Source organism: Arachis hypogaea, chromosome 17, assembly GCF_003086295.3.
Source record: "Arachis hypogaea cultivar Tifrunner chromosome 17, arahy.Tifrunner.gnm2.J5K5, whole genome shotgun sequence".
Lineage (NCBI taxonomy): Eukaryota > Viridiplantae > Streptophyta > Magnoliopsida > Fabales > Fabaceae > Arachis > Arachis hypogaea.
The window spans coordinates 111,526,741-111,541,571 of NC_092052.1; the positions used below are offsets into that span (position 1 = coordinate 111,526,741).

The 14,831-nt window shown below is 31.7% G+C and overlaps 1 protein-coding gene across 3 annotated transcripts; it reads left to right on the plus strand.

Annotated features, from left to right (window-relative positions):
- The first annotated feature begins 6,995 nt into the window (after nucleotides 1-6,995).
- Nucleotides 6,996-9,866, plus strand: LOC112764129 (protein SHI RELATED SEQUENCE 5). Of its 3 annotated transcripts, none has more exons than XM_025809667.3 (3): nucleotides 6,996-7,474; nucleotides 7,947-8,641; nucleotides 8,993-9,866. In XM_025809667.3, the coding sequence occupies exons 2-3, from the start codon at nucleotides 7,966-7,968 to the stop codon at nucleotides 9,358-9,360; spliced, it is 1,044 nt and encodes a 347-aa protein (XP_025665452.1). In that variant the 5' UTR covers nucleotides 6,996-7,474; nucleotides 7,947-7,965; the 3' UTR covers nucleotides 9,361-9,866. The 3 variants fall into 3 exon arrangements, with proteins under 3 accessions (XP_025665452.1, XP_072079384.1, XP_025665450.1); XM_072223283.1 differs by having other exon boundaries at nucleotides 6,997-7,474; nucleotides 7,775-8,641; XM_025809665.3 differs by having other exon boundaries at nucleotides 6,997-8,641.
- Nucleotides 9,867-14,831: the final 4,965 nt, after the last annotated feature.

The window sequence follows — 14,831 nt, forward strand, 5'->3', positions numbered from 1 at the left end:
ACTCAATAATACGACTAAAATAGTTAAGGAGGTATTTATAACCTCTTATTAGGTTAAAACAAAGAAAATCCTAAAGCTCACAAACATAAAGCCCAATCAAGTAATTAAATAAATAAAAATCAAAATACATAAAAATAAACTGATAACTTTTGAATAATATTTGATCTCTTTATATCACGAATATTTAAAACACGTATCACCAAAGACTCACACATTTATATTGTTGGTGGGTAAGATTACCGTTACATTAGAAGACATGGCACATATATATGACCTACCAATTGATGGAGAAGTTGTGACCGGTTAGACAGATAGCAATCATGACTTTTTGGTCAGTCAGAGTATTGCGATTTTCGATACCAAACCCATTATAAGTAGTTCCTCCAAATCTTACATAAAGTTGGCATGGATTTCCTATATCAGAGACATAAAGTCATTACATACTTTGGAGTCTATTCAGAGATATGCCAGGTGCCATATCTTCTATTTGCTAGGTTCGACCCTCTTCACAGATAAATAGACGGCCGACGCCCACACGAAGTATCTACCACTGCTCTATGATTTTTAGTGGATCTAGACTTAGGCCCAATTTGGGTAAACAGGTTAATTAAACTCCTTTTGAAAAAATAGCTTAAACAATAAATGATTATATTAAAAGTCTCTTATAAATAAGTTATTTTGTATTTGGATTTTTAGTTCTAAAAGTGCTTATTTTAAAAGAAATGTGATAAAAAAAATTTATTATGAGAGAAGTCATTTTTTTAACTTTTCTATAAGCTCTTAAATAGCTTCTTTGAAAGCTACAATTTGGTTTTGAAAATTGCACTAGACATTAATACTACTACTTTTCATAAGTCAAAAGTTCAAAAAAGTTACTTTTGAAACTTCCCAAACGGGCCCTTATAGTTAGGGCCTCGCTCTTGCAATCTTTTGTAGTCGATATTGTACTCTTCCACTTTTCTTGAATACCCTTTATTGACAACAAGATTTTGCAAGTGCATGGTCTTGAATTTCTTAAAAAGTTGCTACTGATGTGCCTGGTACAATACATCTGTCATGCTCTTGGAAGTTTTCAATTACCTCTGCCATAATTTACTGCTGCCTGGATTGACTCATGTCGATTAGAGATTATACCCACGCCATCTCTTCTAATAATATGCCTTCGTAAATTACTGAGAAAAAAATACCTCGCATCAGTGGTCTCCCCCTCCACGATGGCAAAACAATCGGCATAATATTCTGTTTTTCATCTTGTACAACTACAACCAAAAGGGCACCTTTGTACTTTTTGTAAAGGTGTGTACCGTCAACCTAAACCAGAAGCTTACAATACTAGAATGCTCTAATGCATGGATTGAAACTCTAGAATATGCAGTAAAGTATCTTGACATCGTTTGCCTCTTCACTCCTATTATATATGGGGTGAGGGGTCGTATTTTTATTTGGACAATTGAGCCAAGCATTTTCTGAACCATTACCGAGAACACAATGACAAAGCTTGTGAAGATTCTTTCTAACCACTGAAAACTTTGGCTATCGACTTCTGCTTTGTCAACCAAGCTTTTCGATAACTGATGGTTTAGTTGGACCTTAACTGGACTTCTGCAATTATAGATTTCACTTTCATGGATGGGTCGGTCTCAACCAATAGTCTTATATTCTTAGCAACCGTGTTTAATTCCGACTTGGAATAATCCTGTGAAATTATTCCCATGTTGCACGTGTGCCTCTCATCGTATCGTCGTATCTCCCAACAAAATCTTTGTTCCATATCAAGCTGGTTCGGATAAGTCAATCGCACGCATGACCATATGTCTTGCATTTTACATAAAACGTCTGTGGTTCGAATTCATAAACATTGTAGTCGACTCCTCTAGCGATAGTGTAACTCCTAATTGCTGCGACGATCGACTTTCTAAAATTGTATTCCATTTTGATCCTAAACTCCCTATTCTCAGGATTAGCAATACCTACACACAAAAAAAATTATTACTCATTGATCCATCCAAAATATAAATTAAGAAAAATATATTACTCATTCCTCACGTACTTCTGTTTGTATATTCAGAGAATTCTGGTACATGCATGGCGTCAAGATCCAAGTTATGCATAAAAGGTGGAATGCCCATCGATTGACTGACTGCGGGAGAAACCACTACATTTTTCACAAATACCTCATCACTTCCCACATCACCATCCTTGTCCTCCTTACCGGCTTCATAGTATCTTCGAAATCTTCTTCACTATCACTGTTCATTCCTTCGTACACTTTAGCTCTATCATCTTCCATGTCTAAATCATGTTGAATCCCATCTACCTCTATATTTTCAAACTCAACATACAACTTAATCTTTGGCTATTGCACCTGAGTCTGCTGGTGAATATGAAACATATGCTGTATGCTTGCGCCGTCAATAATCGGCATAATATCAAACTGTATTAGACTACCAAATACTATAACAAAATTTTGGTATAAAATATTGCTCACTCTCTTTAAGATATCGTTCTCTATGCTTTAACAGAGATTGTTCTGTAGCTCTATGAATGTCATGGTGCATGAAATCACAAACGAAAATGAATTCTCACGCGCAAAACTCACCCCTTCATGAGTATTTCGTATAATCTTACCGTTTTTATACACCACTAAATTTACGGTACCCACCATCACACTCAAACAATTCTACTCTTTGCAATAAAATAATAACGAGCTTCATCTTATATACGGAGAGCACCTAATATACAGGTCACGTGTATAACACATATTTTGTGTGTTGGTCAGGATCTTGCCATATGTCCAATACATATTTTGCGTGCTGATTTAGCATGCCAATGTAACTACGTGTTGTCCCTGTCCTATCTGAAACATTCATCAATATGCAATTATATCAAATAATCTCATTTCTAATAAAAATATTAATATTTTTTTCTTAGAGAGAAAATCAACCAAAAACGACACTGTATGTTGCTGATCCATTGTCTTTTTTTATTATTTCTTGAAACTTTTTTACATTAAAATTTATTACTTATATTATTTTTTAATCATATAATGATTAAAAACAATTTTAATTATATATTATAATTAATAAAAATTAATATCTATATTATCATGTTATTTTTATATAAAAGAGAATAAAATCAAATACAGTATGTAAAATATTTATTTAAAAAAAATTACAAAATACTACTAAATATTTTTCAAAATGTTTGGGGTCATGACCTCCATTATCCATTGAAAGCTTTGCCAATGTTCGATCCCGAATAATAGTTTATTCCTCAATTAATAAGTATATGGTTTTTGAAAATTATGGGATAGTCATTTTTGGGTTGAAAATAAGTATTTATTTTTAAATAAGAAGAAAAAAATATAGGTAAATAATGAAAATTTTGAACAATGTGAATAATGGATATATCGGATGTTTATTTCACTAAGTGTGCGAATGGTTATTTTAATATTAAGATTTAGGTGGATAATTTGGAGGTATAGTGTGTTTTGATTTGATTGGTGGTTGTTCATATTGTTCAAAAAAATTATTGATTACCTAGCATAACCAAAATAAGAATTTATTATTATAAAAGTGAACAATGATTATTTACGAGGAATGATAGGGACCAGCAATTTTGGTATTTTGTAACCATCAATTAGCCATCAATAATATTTTTAATGGTATGAGATTACATCTAATAGTAAAAAATCACTCACTTTTATTTTGATGGTTAAGTGCTGGCCAGAAAACACAAAAGTTGCTGCCTCTAGACTTTTTCTTTATTTATCGATCAAAGAGAGTACTATTTGGTGTTGTTTGGTAACTTGCTGCGTGCAAAAATTTGAAGCACGCGTTGGCAAATTATTAAATCAAATTGGATTATTATTAACTTTATACCTGAAATGAGTATAAATTAAACTTGGATTACACATTATGGAAGAAGTAGAATCGCGTATATGGCTATAGCAAATAGCAATATAATGCAACCTGAGGCTGCGTCCTTATTACCTGTCACCTGGTTTCGTTATATTATTGTGGAGCCAATTATTATTAGTTGTTATAAATTAATTACGTTTGGGGCGTTCACGTGATACATACTGATGATGAATCATAGAGCTAGGTTTTTTAATTTACATTTTTTTAACAATGTATGGCTCACATTTGTGCTCACTGTACTCTCTTCTTCGTGCTTCTAAATTAAGCAATGGGTTAACCTGCTGTCACTGCTATGTGCCTAGTCCTAATAATGCTTTCTTTCTTTCAATAATAGAAGACTATTAGATATTAAAAGAGCCGAGTATAGCATCTTGGTTTGTTTTTGTCTTATATTATTCGCTTTTTACAAATGCCAGCTAGCGGTGCTGTGATATTATACTATGTTTGTAGTTAAAATTGACCCAATTCAATTCGTCTCAATATGTTCTATGTTGTATGTTAGTTTCATCCAACCAGCATTGAATTTTTCTAGAAATTCGGCGAGCAGAGAGAGGATTGAATTTTGCTACAGACACTGCGAAAACTACGATTGTAATCATGTTCAGGTTCACGCGGAAACGAGAAAATTGTTCACAACTCAGTGTTGACAACTGTGATCTTTTTGTATGTTGTCATAATTGTCAACTCAAAATCGTCGTCGTTCGTGTGTGTTTGTATGTCTTACTCCAATTCGACAAATCTCAATGTTTCCATTTTATTAGCATTTAGAGGCATGAATATTATTATATTCTTACGTACCCTAATAAATGATTTTATTAATTAAGCATGCAAATCAATTATGGATCTTTGTTATTATATTCAATACTTACAGCTCATAAGTTGAAAAAGTTATATATAGTATCATTTTAGTAAATACAAGACTCGTCTTTATTTTTCAATTACAAACGCCATAATCTATCTTAGCATTAAGTTTAGCATGACAAATTAAACGCGAATAAATAAATATTTTATCTCATCCATCAATATTCGTAGCAAATTTTCAAATGTGTAGTCGTATTATTATTATTATTATTATTATTATTATTATTATTATTATTATTATTATTATTATTATTATTATTTAATTTGTATTTGGAGCTTTCGTGTGATGCATGTTCCACGACGGAAGACAAAAGTCTAAATTAATTAATACGTAGAGGCCCGTAGAATCTCAATCTTGTTTTATTTGAGGGTCATGAGTAGAATCTGAATTTGAACATATATATACTTAGTAGACACCCAAAGAGGAAGCAAATTAAACAGAGGCAGAAGCTATATAATAATGAAAATACTAAAATTTGAGTGAATTTTGGTTGATTATATTTATTTTGTTATAAATTGCTTGAAGTCAAGATGGTTCGGGTACCCCACTTGAGAATGGAGGCCCGTGTGAGAGGCCCATTGTAGACGAGATGGGAAGCATGCATTTCCTATGCTCCTGTGTCTGGCCTAATTTTGCATCCCAGGTGTTGTTGACCTCTGATCTCCAATAAGAAACTCTTTTTCTATAATATCTCCAATCAAATTTATCCATCCATCCATCAATTATGCTAAATTTCAATTAAGTCAATTATGTAATCATTATGCGAAGAATTTTGAGTGGAATACGAGGCATATGGGGACGAGTACAATGTTGAGGAAAAAACAAACGATATATAATAATACAGGCTACTAGCTGATAGTATATGACAGGTAAAAATACACCACCCCCTAGGACTTTATTATTAAGAGAAAATGGTCAGTTTTTGAACTTTTATCTCAAAAATAAATAATTTTTTTGTCAAATTGAATTATGAATAAATTTTTTATTTTTGTAAATAAAAAATACATAAATCATTTCATATCGAATTCAAATAATTTCTATTTATAAAAAGTAAAACCTACTTTTATTTTAATTTAGTAAGAGATTTATCTATTTTTATGATAAAAGATTAAGAAATTATTTGTCTTTTTTTCTATTATTAATTAACCTTCATTATATCACTCCAAATTTTTTGTTTAAAAATGGCGATAATTAGAGAGAGTAAGAACGTGCCAAGAATAACACGATAATGGTTGGATTTGGGCTGCAAGCGAATTTCTTAGATATACTAAGCATAAATTGGAATTATTTTGTTCTATTCCATTTATATTATAACTTACCTCATAATCATAACTTGGTTTTATTTGATTAACTACTCGGAAGAAACAAACATCTTACGTTAATTACTTGCACGAAATAGTCATCTTTTCCAGAACTCATCCGTAAAAAAAAGAAAAAATTTCAAAGCATGAAAAAGGTACGTTCTTTATTCCATAGGGCACCACATCGGGAATATAGATTCATATTAATTTGAGCACTAGTATACTTTTTGCAAGAATCTATATTATGTATTCTTGATTAGCTGACATATATATTTATTTATCTACCGAAAAAAAACGAAGCAAGTCTGATTTAAATTATGTAAGAGAATTAATTATCTAACAAAAGTAAATGCTTTTCAAGAACAATACCATATCATCTACGTTAAAAAAGTGAGTTAATTTAATTAAGAGAAATGCTACACCGCCGAATTTATTATTTTTGGCTCGTTCATCAATATTTAAATATATGAAATAAAAATATATTGTTAAATTATTAAACTAAAAAAATTAAATTAATTAATAAAAATAATAAAAGTTTTAATAACTCTCTAATATTTTTCTTCAAATAAACAACTTAGATTTAATTTCTAAGTTAAATTTTGTTTTGAGGTATCATGAAATGGGGAAGTAGATGCATTCTGAGTGCTTCACACTGTAAAGTATTTTCCAAAATAGGGGAAAATGAGATTGCTTACCATGTAGAGTATTATCAAATAAAAAATGGGAAGAAAACTATCCATCTCTCTTAATTGCGGGAAGGGTCAGAGAGAAAGTACCACCGGGTTTTCCGGTGCAAGGACGAATAAGCAAAAGCTGATTAAATGACACGTGTCGGATGTGTGTCCGTTGGATGGTCAAAGCAGAACTGTGATTCACTCATCCCGGCCGAGATTTACTGAAACTGAAAGAGAACTGTAGAGAGGTTTGGCAGTGATAGATTTTCATGTTCCCTCACACTCACACCCTCTCTCTCTCTTTCTCTCACACTCACATGAGACACACACAGAGACATACTCTCTCTCTCTCTCTCCTCAAGTCTTGAGTGTGCTTCACTGCAACAACAAAACCAACCCCGTCTGAATTGCTCTTGTAGGATATAGTGAGATACAGTCTACAGTTACAGTCTAAAAGCAAGAGAGAGAGAGAGAGATGGTTGGATTGGTGACCACAATTCATAAATGATAGTTGAACAGTAGAGTGGATGGGTGCAGTTACCATGGCGGCGTAGCAGAGAGAGAGAGAGAGAGGGGCTCTAATTCCGTGCCATAATTGCCTTTGATTTGGAGAAACTAAAACTGCAACTGCAGCTACTGCAAGAGAATTGATCAGCCAGCAGCAACATACACCAAACCCAACATCCTGTTTTCTTTGGTCATTTTATTCTTTGAAAGGTCTTTTTCTTTTTGTTCTTTTTTATTTTTAATGTTTTAATTTCGTTTTAGTTTGAGCAGGAAAAGAAAAAAAAAAAACAGTTTTCCGCAAAAGCTGCAAATGCCCAAACAAGTCCATACAAGATCAAACTTGAGACGCCTCTCCCGCACAATTCACAGTTGAGTTGAGTGGGTGAGAGAATGACATAAAATTTTATTTAAAAAGAAAAAAAGAAAGATTGCTTAGGTAAAAATTATTAAGCAAAAAATTAAGAAGTATCTGCAAATAAACGTAACCCACCGTTTATGCAATTTAAACAGCTGTAGTAGGACGATGTTTGGGTTAAACAGAAGCACTAGTTAGTCCTCCTAGTACGTAATAGTATGCGATTGAATACAAGTTGGTGCGAGCTGAGTGCACTAGTATTTTAAAGATTCGCGAAGGTTCTATCTGCTATGGATGATATTATCTCTGAATTGGGGATAGTTTCAGCTTTTGGGTGCAACAACAAATGGCTGGGTTCTTCTCTCTAGGTGGAAGGGGAGCTGGCCCACACAGCAACAAGGAAGAAGAAGGAGAAAGAGTAGCAGAAAAACATCATCAAGACCATCACAACAGCAATAGCCTATTCTTGTTCAGGAACAACGAGGAGGTGTACAACAAAGGAGGATTCGAGATATGGCCGCAGCCCTACCACCAAAACCAAGGTTTCAGCAACTACTACTCGTTTGGGGTGGGTCCTAGTACTCATCAACATAGAAGGAACAACAACAACAACGACAACTCCAACAACAACTCCAACGACGAAGGCGTCTCCTTCTGTGTCTCGGATGAGTCGACGAGATTTGGACTGACGATGATGAGGTCCTCCGGTGGTGGTGGAGGCACGGGGAGCGGCGGCGGTGGCGGTGGCGTAAACTGCCAGGACTGCGGGAACCAAGCAAAGAAAGACTGTGCTCACCTGAGATGCAGGACTTGTTGTAAGAGCCGAGGGTTTCAGTGCCAAACCCACGTGAAGAGCACTTGGGTTCCCGCCGCAAAACGCCGTGAACGACAGCAACAACTCGCTGCCTTGCAGCAACAGCAATTGCACAGTGCAGACACTTCTTCTAAACGACACAGAGACACTCATCCAGCTCTTGACACTCTTCCTTGCGCTCCTCCTGTTCCCACCATCACCACCACAGGTACATATATTATTATATATTATCTTTATATACAGTACAGTGAGTGAGATATTGAGTAGTAGTAGAAGAAGAATGCTATACCTAACCAATGAATGATGATGGATTCATATCATGTGACTGTGAGTGTGAATTGTGAAAATGAAACTACACTACTAGCTTCATATGCTTGTCCTTATCCTTTCTGTCCCTCTCTCTTTCTTCTATTTCCAAATTCCGTCACTGTTTTCAAGTAAAACTGACGAAATTATTTAGGTTTAATTTCCATGTGAGCCCTTTTTGGTTGGAGAGTGGGCTAATTGCATTCTTTTTTTGATTTTATTTGTTTGTCCTTATTATGATGATTATGATTAGGGTTGGAACTGGGTCAATTCCCTTCAGAAGTAAGCTCATCAGCGGTGTTTAGGTGTGTGAAAGTTAGCGCAATAGACAGTGTAGATGAACAGTATGCATATCAAACCGCTGTCAACATCGGAGGCCATGTTTTCAAGGGAATTCTCTACGATCAAGGTCCCCAAGGACTTTACACTACTGCCATTGTTGCCGAGGGTTCTTCCGCTGGAGGAGGAGGAGGAGGAGGAGCTGAACCTCAACAACAACTCAGCCTCATAACAGCTGCAACCACCACCGCTGGGAACCCCTTTGACCCTTCTTCGCTTTACCCGGCTCCACTCAACGCTTTCATGGCTGGTACGCAATTCTTCCCACCACCAAAGTCCTAACATACACACCTGCACTCTCCCTAGCTAACTCTCTCGGAGTAACACCATTGAATTTCTATCCAGCCTTGTTATTTGGAAAAACGGTTATGAGAGTCTATGACCATGACCAAGTTAAAAGGGGCCGCGAGGATGTTTGTCACTTTGTTTTATGTTATCGAAATGCCAATGTCAATTCAGGTTTTCATGATTTATCTCGGCATTAGACCCACTTTTCATATAAAAATGATTTTGAATTTGATTTCTCCGATTGTATGTGGGACTGTGTGTTCCGTTTTCCTCGGCATAGACAGCATTATTTTGATCGATGTGTGTGCACTAAATTATGTTAAGTTTTTCGGTTATGGCGGTGATTTGATTTGATTTGTTAGTTTATGTAATTTTTCTTTTTCTGGGTTAATAGTTAGTGAGCCTTTCTGCTCGGTGCTGAACTCGAAGCCGCTTTTTCCTGTTTACCCGTTTGCTTGCCGGATTAAAATGGAACGAAATAGGTTCCGTGTTTGGTTTAACATAGTAGAAATTCAAATATTTTTCTATCCTTTTTTATTATTAGTATCAAAATCCTCTTAAAATTTGCATTTATCACCATTAATTTCTTGGGAGAAACAGGCGAAGAATGCTCCATCTTTTTTTTCTTTGTCTCTTCCATGCATTGCGAACTTCGCAACTATATAGCAGGTAGAGCTGTCCAGCCTTTAAAGTGAAATCTGGATTCTGCGCGCATTATTTTCTTCTATACCATTGATATTTCATAATTATGTTACGTATAAATGGAGAATTACAACTAGCATTTACACCAACTACTTCTCTGAGCAACAATAAAATTTAGCCACTGGAATAGGCAACCATGATCCATGGATGTGACTTCCATATTCTAAAGTCGGAAAAGTCATCTTCTTTAATTTGGCACATAACGTTTAAATGCTTCTAAAAGTATGTGCATGTGATGTATGTTTATGCATATAAGTGTATGCTGCTACCAAAGATATAGGTCAAGGTACACATTGTTTTATAGGGTTAATGATACTTTCCTAGAATGCTTCTTTTAGTTCATAAGGAAGAACCAGAAACTCCTACAGAAAATTTCCCTAGTTTTGTAATAACTGGCCCATAACATGTGCTACACAACCTTCCGCTGATTGTGACCTTCCATAGTCTTTATTAATAACCTCCCCATACTTTTTTCTTTCTCTATTTTTCCTCTTCTTCTTCCTTTGCTAGTGTTTATCATGTTTATAGACAGTACGTAGATAGTGTTTTAGAGAAAGTTAATTGCATCGTTAACCTATGTACCCTATTGTTCCTTTGTCCATATCTAGGAAAACAAATAAAAATTAAATGTGGACTAACCCCTTTGATTCCTTCATCGGGTCCATTTGGTAAACACTTCATTTAATTAGAACAATCAGCCACTCAGCAATCATTATTTTAAATATCATTTTTTTAAAAATTTATTATTTTAGAGGTGAATCAATACTATTAGAGTTCTACATTATATCTAAAGTCTTAATAGTTTTTATTAGTGTTGACAATTCTCACCCCTTAAACTAAGTTAGAATATTAATGTAAACTCATTTAATTCGAATGTGATGATTTTAGAGTTTGTCCTATATATATAATTGTTATTAGGCTGCTTGACACATTATTCAATTAATTTTTTAAAAAATTTAAATTCTTGACCATTCCTAAATATGTGGATAACTATTACACTCTAAAGTCTAATGATTAGTCTAGTGCATGACTAGTAAAAAATCTTAAACACAATTTATTAAAAAGATTATTTCTATTGTGAGTGTGGTTATTATTAGGTTCAAACTTGTTCCTATAGAAGAAGCTTCAGCAAAATGTTATCGAAGCTTTTGTTAAGATCTTCATGATTATAAGATCAGTTGAGGATTAAAGTAGACTGGATTTTATGCCTTTTAGAGGACACAACCATAGAGGGAATAAAAAAAGAGTTGAATCTATAATTGTAGCTCAAGTCTAGTCACTTCTGTTGGCCACATGCATGCATCAAGAGAAAAAGAAGAGAGGGAGAAGAACATTATAAAGAAAGTAGTTGTGACACCATATCGTTCATGTCAATGCTTTGGTTATGCTGAAAAACGTTAATTTTTGCTAAGCTAGTTCATCCTAAGAAGAAGCATCATAATGAAAATCACTCAAAGCATGAGAGTAGTCCGGAAAAGGCAACGCACACATGCACAAATAAAGTAAGATGGAATGATCGATGTTGCGCTAATGATAAAATCACCGTTAAAAATATATCAAATTACATTATTATTGAGCTCCTTTAATTGTAAACAATATATTATACACAGTATTCTTTATATTTATCAGGTATAATGTCATCGTCTATCTAAATCTTCTTTAAATTGAAGAAGACTGATGTAAGGTGAAAATTAAAGTAGTACATTTTTATTTACTAGAGTATCCTATATGTAAGGTGTTAGTAATTTCAAAGTATTAATCCCCCAAAATACTGTTTAAGTTACCCACTGATTGAAACATACAAAAAAAATATAGAAATTTAATTAATAATTAGACCTTTGGATTTTCTTGTTATTATTGGAAGATTATAAGGTGTAACTGGAATGCTTTCATGCTGCCATGCATGTAAAGTTTCACCGTATAGCTAGTGCTATAAAGTCAAATATAGTTATTATATTGTAACAATTGAATTTTTAATCCCCATCCAAACCTGAAAATATAACGATAAATTTTGAACATGCAGTCCAAATTAAACGATGCGAGTGATATATATGCCATCTTTAATTTTAGGAATGCTAAAATGATTGATGAACTTCGGAATTGGGATGCAAGAAAAAAGAGTGTATGTATCATATATATCCTTATTGCTTCAATTGTTTCTGCAGTTTATTTATTTGCGAATAGCCAAGGTTGTTAATAATTTGATTTACAATAATTCTAACCAATTAGTGGATGAACTATAAAAGAAATCTAATAAAAAAAAATCTTAGATATAAATTTTTTAATTTTTGAATTTTTTCTTATGTTTTAAAAAATAACATCCAAAATTTAATAGAAAAAATATCTACAATTATTATAAAAAACATCTAAAACTTAATAAAAAATTCAAATTTCTTAAAAGAAACCTTTAAAATTTAACAAAAAAATCATTTAAATAATTGTATAAGAACTTCTAAAGGTGATGAAAAGATAATGCGAAGAGAGAAGGAGTAGCAGTAAAGAGAAAAAAAGAGAAGAGATTAAAAAAAAAGCAAGAGAATGCGTATTTTTTTAGCGTAAACTTAATTTTTTAAATTTTAAAAGTAGAATGTTAGATAAACAATGAATATTTTGAACAATACGAACAACCACCAATCAAATGAAAATATACTACATCTTAATTTAATGCTATTAATTAAATTTACTCTTTTAACCTTATTAATTCACATTATTTATACATTGTTCAAAAATATTGTTGGTTACCTATACTTTTTTATTTTAAAATTAGTTTTTATTTTAAAAATTGACTGCTTTATGGCTAAACTTTTTTTAATTTATATAATAAGTGAGTTGGTCGCTAGCTGCTATATCATAAACTCCTTTTAAGACTAATGGTACGACCATGCAATTAATCTGCACTATTCATGAAAATTAAGGTTATGGATTCAACCGCAGCAAAAGAAAAAGTTGTCCCTTAATTTGTTAATTATGTTTTCGAACTGTGAATTAATCTCAGAGAAGGCTATGAAGTGACTGTTATCTCACGTGTATGGTAAATGAAACCTAAGCTTGTCATGACGGAATTCATGTTACTATATACATTGTCATTAAGGCACCGTTAAGACAAAAGTAGGTACAAAGATTCTTGAAAATGAAAATCTTTTTTATTTTATTTTATGTTTTTTATTTTTGAAGAGAACTACTCCTTTCCTAATTCCTATAGCCTGTAGACAATAGAACTAGTGACACTAAACATGTCAAATCACAATTACAGAATAATTATACAGAGAATTAATATTTAATTAGTTAATATTAATTATTTTTTATTATAAAACAATCATTTTTATTTTATTTTATAGAATTTAGAATTAAGAATAATTTAGAATTTGAAATTTAAAATTTAAAAATAAAAAAATTGCTGATATTGATGAAAAATAACTGATTCTTTACTTAATGAATTCTTAAATATGAATTTGTAAATAAGAAATTATTAATGCTTTCAGACCAAAATATTCTTTTTATTTTGAGTTTTACTATACATCTAATTATTTTATTTAATTATATATAACTAAGTTGATTCAAACTCAACAAAAATCACTCACATATATACGTATGAAATTATACATTTTTTAATTTTGACGCCAAAATTTTTTAAAATTCTAGCTTAATACTACAATTTTTTCCTTGATTGTTATTCTTCTTCTTCCTTCTTTCTTTGTACAGAATTTCTGTGTTTTTATTTATAAAGTTATGTATTTTTTATTCAAAATTTTTTGTGTTTATTTTAAAAAAGGACAATAAACCAAAAAACAAAACAAAAAGTTGCATTTTTTTATTTTTGTTTTATTCTTTTTAGAGGATAAAACAATAAGAATTATGTGAGTATGTAACAAAAAGAATTATGAAAACAAGAAGAAAGAGGAGGAATATGAGTTATTTAGAAAACAACATAAAATAAAAAGATAGTACCGAAATTTTTTAACTATAACATATAAAATAGAATGATGCAAATTTTGTTCACTTCTTTTTATTCTTCTTTTTTCTTCATACACAAATCTTGTGTGTTTTTTTTTTAATAAAGTTATGTGTTTTTTTTTTCAAAAATTTTTGTATTTAACTATTTATTATTAGAAAAGGATAAACTAAAAAATAAAATAAAAAGTTCCATACCTTCTTTTATTATTTCTTTTATTTGTTTGATTTTTTTTTCAACGGTGAAACAATAAAAATTATAAGAATATGAAATAAGAAAAAGAAGTAGGAACAGAAAGAAAAAGAAGAAGAGAAGGAAGAAGAAGCTAAGAATGTATGCGAACAAAAAATGTGTTTACATAAATTTAACTTAGTTGGATTTAATTTTAAAAAAAATTGATTGTCTAATATTTTTATTTTATTTTAATTAATTAATTAATTTTGTGACGCAACATTTTAGACATCTTTTTCTTAAATTGAAATAATTTTGAAATATTGAAAATAGTACCCAACTACCATATATATGAATGTATTAATTAACTTTATTTGTGTAGTTAAACAACAACAACAACAACAATAATAATAATAATAATAATAATAATAATAATAATAATAATAATAATAATAATAACAACTTCAATGTGTGTGTGTGTTTAGAATAATAACAGCTTCATCAATAATGCGAAACTCAAATAATGCAATAGACACATAATTAAGCAGTACACTTCAATCTTCATATATAATAAATAACTCAGATATTTATGTATTTAATTAGTTGATTTTAATTATTGCATGGGCATATTCTAATATGA

Coding starts and splice junctions, on each gene's coding strand:
- LOC112764129 (XM_025809667.3), top strand. CDS start 7,966: ATGGCTGGGTTCTTCTCTCTAGGTGGAAGGGGAGCTGGCCCACACAGC. Junction 8,642..8,992: donor TCCCACCATCACCACCACAG/GTACATATATTA, acceptor GATTATGATTAG/GGTTGGAACTGGGTCAATTC.